At 54.4% G+C, this 7,967-nt stretch overlaps 1 protein-coding gene across 1 annotated transcript in view; it reads right to left on the reverse strand.

Annotated features, from left to right (window-relative positions):
• Positions 1–7,967, reverse strand: part of CACNA1I (calcium voltage-gated channel subunit alpha1 I) — a 102,237-nt gene that overhangs the window by 47,052 nt on the left and 47,218 nt on the right. Inside the window, exon 5 of the mRNA XM_011369120.1 lies at positions 2,212–2,371. Within this exon, the coding sequence (XP_011367422.1) occupies positions 2,212–2,371 (160 nt within the window). The remainder of the gene's footprint in view (positions 1–2,211; positions 2,372–7,967) is intronic.

Consider the following 7,967-nt stretch of genomic DNA (forward strand, 5'->3'; position numbering starts at 1 on the left):
ACACTGATGTGAAAACACTCTCAAGACACATTGCGAAAGCAATTCGCATTTTTAAAACCTGCGGGGCGTAAATGGTCGTGCGTGTGCATGTTAATGCCTAGACGGAATCTAAAGGAAGGGGCCAGGCGCTTTGCAGAGGACAACAGACCTGCTCAGGTTCCAGGCCCTGCCACTCCTAACGGGCGACCTTGTCCTGACCCTGTGCTCATAGAGAACCTTCGAGCCCACCATTTGGGGTCTCTCCGTGGGCTTACAGCGCCTGGAGGGATGCTGTGAGCTCACTCCCTGGGCAGTCACAGCAGGCTCCGGATTCAGGGGACCCCGGGTTCTGATTCTAGCTCTGACTTTGCCAAACTCGCTCTGCAGCAGGATTCCCCTCTCTTAGCCTCAGTTTCCTGGTCTCTACATGAGATCGAAAGTGAAGCATTACCTCCAGCACGCCTGCCACACAGGAGCACGAAACAAGCCTGGAGACACCCAACGACCAAGTAAATAAACTCACAAGTAAAGCCATTTCAGACAGAGAGAGAGCCGAGAAGAAAAGCAAGCAGGATCATGCAAGAGTGTCTGGGGGAGTGGGTGGTGAGGGAAGACCACCAGGAGGAGGTGATGTTGGGACTGAGCTAGGACAATGGGAATGGAGTGGCTAGGAAAAGATCCATGTGGGACAGAGGGCCTGATGTGTCCCAAACTCCCAAAGCTAAGATGGAGAGCTCATGCCTGCACACTGCACACCCCTTTCTTCAAAGGCCAGACCAGGAGAAGCAGGTGCCTCCTCTCCAGCTGCAGCAAGCCGTGCCTCGGGGCTGAATGATTGACTCAAGTGTATGGCCCCCTCCCCCCATACACAAGGTCCCACTGTTCCCCAGAATCCCTTCCACAACCTTCGCCCAGCTTCGTCTCCACAACGGCCAGTCAGGCCATGAGGGAGAAAGCTCAGCCCACCCCTATGCAGTGTCCCCAGGCCTCATGCAGCCACGCCCGGGCCATGAAAGTCACTCAGCGGTGGCATCTGTGACCAGCTCCCAGCCTGGGCTCTCCCAGAAGGCAGGAGCTCCATCCTCGGCTGTGTCCTCAGCACTGAGCACTGAACACGGGCTTGGTGAGAGCAAGCCCGTGCACTTGGGTGCATTTGTCGAATGAAAAGATGAATGGAAGTGCTCCCTGAGTCTGTGTCCCCGGGGCCTGGCACACAGCGGCATGCACTAACGCATCTGACGATGACAGTACACTCGTGTGCACAAACCTCTGTACGTACACCCGAGACGCTGCTGATTCCTCACCGCTGGGGTTCTGTAGATGTCAAACTCTTCAGACAACTCAGCCCAGCTCCTCTGAGAGCCAAAGCTTGATTTCTGTTTAAACAGCTTCTCACAATCGCTTCTCCGAGGAATAGCCCAAAACCCTGCTTTTAGACACCAAAAGGCCGAGCGCAAGCTGACCTGTTCCTGATGACTCAGTCGTTCGCAGGGAGGGATGTCTGCGTGGCGGGCAGCCAGCTTCCCTGCCTGCTCGTGAGGTTTTCGGCCTTCCTTCTCCCCATCGACATCACTCCCGCTTGGGTCTCAAATGCCCTTTGCCTTCCTATCTGGCCTCATTCTATCACTGACCCTTGAACACCAAGAGGTCGGGGGCGCTGACTGCCGCGCAGTTAGAAATCCACCTGTAACTCTTGACTCCCCCCAAATTTAACTACTAATAGCCTGCTGTTGACTGGCAGCCTCGCCAGTAACATAAACAGTCGAGGGACTCGTATTTTGTGTGCGTATTAGAAACTGTGATCTTACAATAAAGTACGCTAAAGAAAATGTTATTAAGAAGATCATAAGGTTCATCTGTGAGTTTTTGCAAATTGTCCCACATCTCCATTTTTCCAACTTATTTACTGAAAAAGATCCACGTGTAAGTGGACTCATGCGGTTCAAGCCCGTGTTGTTCAAGGTTCGACTGTACTTTGCTGCTTCCACTCTGTTGGCCCCAATTCCCAATGATCAAGTAAGTTAAACCTGTGTATTAAGTAAGAATCGCTAGGAGCTGAATGCGCATCTGAGGGCCTCTTTCAGCCTGGGGCTTTGAGACACCAATTTTGAGAGCTCAGAGGCCTCCTGTGCTCATGTTAATGTCCAGCCGTTCACAGGAGACCCACCACCTGGGGATCTGCCCAGGTAAAGCTGGCTAGGAGCTGCCTGCGTGACGGGGGGCTGCACTCACATGGTGAAGTTCTCCTCCAGGAAGCAGCGGTTACGCAGCAGGCCGGCCCAGAGCTGCACCCCAATAATCCCGAAGATGAAGAAGACAAAGAAGCAGAGCAGGAGGACATTCCCCAGCATGGGCAGTGTGTCCAGCAGCAGGTTCACCAGGATCCGCATACCTGGGAGGGGGAAGGGCGAAGGGATGGTCAGACCGGAGAGGGGAGGGGGAGAGTGGGGTTAGAGAAGCCGCGAGAGGCGGTGGGAGGAGAGGTGGGGACACCCAGGCCAGGCCAGGGCTTCTTACTGCTCCCACCCTGCTCAGTGGACACAAGAGAGACGGTATCTGCCCTTCCACCCAGAGGCTGCGGAAATGGCTCTGGGCCCCACCACACTGCCACTAGATTGTGGATGAATAAGCAGGCATTTAGGGAGCGCCTTTTATGTGCCAAGTACTCTTCTGGGTAATGCACAAATATGACCTCCTTCAGTCTTCATGACAACTCTGTGAGGCTGATAATATTACCCCTATTTTATAGAAGAGGCAACCGGGGACTCATAGAACTGAAGTTAGTTGCCCAGGTCGCACAGCTAGAAAGTGGCAGGGTCTGGATTTAAACCAGCTGTCCTGACACCCAGGGCATGGCACAAAGGCTGGCTCATCTCACTATGCCCAGGATCCATCCAGGATGGGCACAGCTGGTGCCTAATGAATGTGTCCTGAATGCCCTTTATCTCCAGGGCAATCAGAAGTCCCCTGAGCAAGCCAGGACACACCAGTACCATCCAGAGCCACCCTGCTGACCCAGCCCACTGTGTGATGGAACCAGGCAGAGCCATCTACAAAGAGACATGGCCTACAAGGGACTCAGATCTGGCCTGATGTCAGGAGAAGCCTTTTCCTTTCCCAAGAAATAGTTGCGAGGAACCAGTCAAGCCAGTGGCAAAAAGAGGAGAATATAGGGAAATGGGAATGGAGACAGGAGTCCTCTGCGAGGGCGGAAGAGTGACCTGGGGAGAACTCTAGGCAGGCATAGGAAGGGGAACGGAATGTGTTAGTCCTACCCTGGAGGAGCCAAGCATCCTGAAACCCAGCAGGCAGAGAGAGAACGCCTATGGACGCACATAGCCTCTAACTTAGAGATCCCGATTCAAATCCTGCCCTGCCGGCCTGGGGGACCTTGGGCCAGTCCCTTTCCCTCTTGGAGGATGAGGCCCCTCACCAAAGGGGCCCAAGAAGGCAGCAGTCACCCTGCAAATGTACTCTGGCTCTAGGGCCACACCCAACTCTCAGCAAACCCTGGGGCTCCCATCCCACAGAGAACATAGAGAAGAAGCTCAGCTTCCGGCCCCACCCCCCACACTCTGCGGGATAGGAGCCTTCACATCTGTCTCCCCATTCTTCCCTTCTCCCCCCTCCTGACCATCTACGCCCTCCGTGCCCTCTCTCCACAGGCTCAGGGCCCCCCATCCCACCCCCACCTGTGAAACTGACGTGCTCTCCCAAGTCTAGGTGATGTCATCCACCGGAATGACTTCAGTAACTATCTGTGTGTCACCCACTCCTTCCTGACTCCCCGCGTGGAAAACTAGCCTCTCCAGTCTGGAGAATCCACAGGAATGCAAGCCCCAGGCGGGTGGGCCACCTCTTTGCCCTGCCGCCTTTCCCAGTCCTACGAAAAAGGCGCCACTCCCTTACACCAGTACCTGTGGTTTGGGTGGGCTGACATGGGGGTCATGTGACCTAGGCCTGGCCAATCAGCATATTCTATTCCCCGAGCCCCAGGGTTGGTCCAGAATGGGCATGTGACCCCAGCCAGAGCCAATGAAAGTCAGCCCTGAGACTTCTGCTGGAACTACAGGAAAAAAATGCTTTCTTTCTGTAGAGGTCGCAAGCTGAGAGGAGTTAAGCGTGGAGCTGCTGGGGCCATCTTGCCTTGGGAGGGCATTACCTGCCTGAGGTTGAAACCAGCCCAGAGAAAACAGAGCCCAGGACAGAAAAGGGGCAATTCCTGACAGCAGCCACTCTCTGGAACATATCTGGGCAAGTCACCACCACACATGAAAATCTCTGATCTTCTCATCACCTACAGACGATAGGGTTTGTGAACCCCTGGCCGGGGAACAGATCCCTGGAAGCGCTGCAGGTAGTCCATGAACCTTATGAAATTGCTATATAAGATGCAGGCACGATGCCACGAATTTTTCTGGGGAGAAGGTCCACTCAAGTGTTTGTGGCCTCAAATATGGTCATGAGCTGGCAGATCACCCTTGATTGCACGACCTCCCAAGAACAAACACTGCCTACCTCTCCAGCTAGCTTCATCCATATCTCTCTGTCTCTCTCTGTCTCTCTCTGTCTCTCTCTGTCTCTCTCTCTCTGTCTCTCTCTCTCTCTCTCTCTCTCTCCCCCCCCGACTCCTCCCTTCTTTCCTCCCTCCCTCCCCCCTCATCAATTTGCACCCTATGCCTAGCCATGCCAAATTATTTGAAGTTCCCTAAATATACCATGGGATTTCACACCTCCATGCTTTTACTCACATTATCTTCTCTTTCTGAAATATCTTTCCATCTCTCTTGTGCCTGGGAAACCCCTATTCAGCCACCACAGCCTATCTGAAGCTCTGTTTTCTCTCTGCGAAGACTTCCCATACTGTTTCTCATTCCATCCCAGGTAGAGTTCATCCCTCTCTCTTCTGCTCTGGGCAATCTCAGCACCTTCGACCTACTCTAGGCTGCTGTGTACAGTTGTTCAGGTTACATACTGCACAACCTTGGAGGCCCCATCAATATCTTGCCCTAGTGTATAGTTATCTGTTTACCTTCCTGTCTTTTCCACTGGGCTGTAAGCTCTCGGGAACAGGGCCTGTGTCTGAGTCACCTCAGTGTTCACAGAACTCAGCAGGTCCTGGCCCGGGACAGAGGCTCAGCTAACATTTGTTGAATGACAATTTATAATGCGTGACGTGATAAGTTATGGGGAGAGAGTGGAAGAAAGAAGAGGGGAGGATAGAAAGATTGTGATAAAGGGAACAGTGGCCCTGTTCAGATTTTTATTTACTCCAGGGGTGATGCTGAGGTGGTTATTAACAAGGGTGATTATTTGGGATTTGCATCATGAGCTCTGTGTGAAGTGATTTCCAAATCAATAATTAATGCCTATCCCCAACCTTCCTCTCCACAAAATTAGGTCAGCCTCCTCTCAGGAAAAGCAGTGGGGCTCTCTTAAAGGTTGCTGCCTCCAACTGAGAGCAGACTAGGGGGAGTGAGGGCTCAATACCCCACTCCCTATACCTGTCTCCCAACAGGCTAGCCAGGGGACACGCGGAGGAGGGCAGCCAGGAAGCAAAACAGGTGCCCTATGATCCATCCGAATGTTAAGTAAGTCAGTGCAGGCCTTTCTGCTGCCCCATCATTCATTCATTCATCAAACACTTATCAATACTGCTGCATGCCAGGCACAGTGCTGGCCACATGAGGGATCCAAAGACGAACAAGTCCTGTTTTTCACCCCCTCAGAGCTTGCAGTCTAGCAGCAGGGGACAGGGGACCACAGTGATGGGGAAAAGGGCTCTGCCTGGAGGACCGGGGGGAGCTCTGGGCACATTCCTGGAGGGACTGACTTGAGCTGGGCCCTGCAGATGACAAGAGCTTGTGGCAAAGATGCAGAGGTGTGACCGTTCACAGAGTACACCGGGCCATGCCAAGGGGCCGAAAGAGTGCAGGCCTCTGTCCTACGTGACTGGTCAGGGAGAACCCTCAGCAAAGCCTGGATGGGCTCTGGGCTTTAAACGAGAAGGCGCAATGCCGGAGGCCATGCCTGAGGCCAGAGGCAAGCACAGAGGGCCAGGTGGCCACTGCAAGGAGGGGCCGGACCAGAAAGGCCTCCGGGAGGCAGCTCAGCACAATCCCGCCTGGCTGCTCCTGGCTGCTCCCCTGGGCCCGGCTTTTGTTGCTCAATTAATTACATTTCCCTTGTTCTCCGGGATATTAAAATTCTGAAAGGCTCCTGAAAACCTGCCCGGTTGGCTTCCCTGAATGGCAGCCGGATCCCTCCCCACCTCCCACACCCCTCTGCCGAGCTGGGCCCCAGCTCACTTCGAGATCCTCTCTGGGGCCCGGGGAGTCCCAGAGCCACAGAGCCAAGGCATAATTAGCTGATTTGGGACTCAGAATGAATTCATCACTTCGGTGCCAGAGAAAGGGAGCCATGGGATTAGGGAGTCAGGGAGGACCCCTCGAGACCCCAGCTAATCCTCTTTTTATGCCCACAGTCAAGTAATTAGCCAAGGTGAGTTGGACGGTGCCACCCTGCCCTCAGTTTCCCTGGCACCGGACACAGAAGGTGAAGCAGAGAGGAGAGAAAAACAAAAAGACAGAGAGACAAAGAGAAAAGTAAAACAGAGACAGAAAAAAAATGGAGACGGAGAACAGAGATGGAGAAAAAGAGAAACCAAGAGAAACAGACAGAGACAGAGAGGCTGCTTTCAAGACCAGTCATCATCTGCTTCAGACCACTCATGTCCCTCCACACCTTCCCCCAGCCAAGCCCTCCTCCTCCAGGCAGTCTTCTCTGATTCTCACTCCCCAGTTATCCATGAAGCCCTTGGTTCTGCTCTCTTAGTAACACAGTCCTGGCCTTCAGCCTGGCCTAGAGGCCAGCCAGGCCTTGATGGGCATAGTCTGCAGGCAACTCCGTGAGCGTGGTTGAGGGCCCTGCTTCCCCCACTAACCCGCTAAGAACGGAAAGGGGACAGCAGAGGCCCCAGGATGTCCAACGCAGCCCTTATCCCTGCAAATACCCAGAGCACCAACTCAGGACAAAATATCTTGGTCTCGGTCCTGGCTGGGCAGCTTCGAGGCAGAGCTTGCCCTCTCTGGGCCCCAGTAGCCTCGTCTGCAGAAGAGGACAGTGGTTAGCATCCAGCCAGACTCTCAGGAACACCGCAGGACAAGGACACCTCGGAAGCAAGAGCCCCCTGAAGTCAGAAGCTGCCAGCAGCTCATCTACAGGGAAAGTGCAAACCCTTATCCCACCCTCTCCCCCTCCCCACTCACAGGCCCCCACAATCTGGCCCCAGCCTATCTCCCCAGCCTCACCCCCTCTGCCATGCTATGCCTGAACCCGCTGCTCCATCCAGACTGGCAGATGCCCCAGCATCCCGCTCCCCACCTTTGCACACACTCTGCCCCCCACATACACTGCCCTCCCCCGCTCCCTGCCACAGGGTTCCTGTTACTATTGTGCTGCCCTGGGGACAATTCTGGGCCCATTTCCCAAGGCAGGAGGGGGTCCATGCTGGTGTGACCCAGCCCGACAGACCCGCTTCCTCTTCCTGTTCTGGGTCACCTCCGGGCCCCCTGCACACCCTCAGAAGGTCATCTCTCCTTGTTTATACTCCAGCTGAGTGGTCACCTCTCCTGGTCCCCAGGCTGGGCTGGTGCTTCTGCAATGACCTGGCACAGCCCCATCCTCCCTCCATCACAGCACCTACTACACTGCTGGCTTTTGTCAGTTCACGGCTCTGCCTCCCCTGTAAGCCAGGAGGGCCCCACGTGCAAGGCCCAGGAGGGGTGCTCTGCGCCCTCCAATCTAGCCTAGGGCCCGGCACGGGGTGGCCCCTCCAAGGACAGCAGCTTGAACGAATAAAGGAGGGATGGATGAGTGGATGGATCCATTACACAAATGTTTAGTGAGGACCTACTGTGTGCCAGGCACCATTCTAGGCTCTAGATACATCAGTTGAAAATCTAAGATATATCAGTTTAAAAAAAAAG

The sequence above is a fragment of the Pteropus vampyrus genome, unplaced genomic scaffold (assembly GCF_000151845.1).
Source record: "Pteropus vampyrus isolate Shadow unplaced genomic scaffold, Pvam_2.0 Scaffold145, whole genome shotgun sequence".
NCBI lineage: Eukaryota > Metazoa > Chordata > Mammalia > Chiroptera > Pteropodidae > Pteropus > Pteropus vampyrus.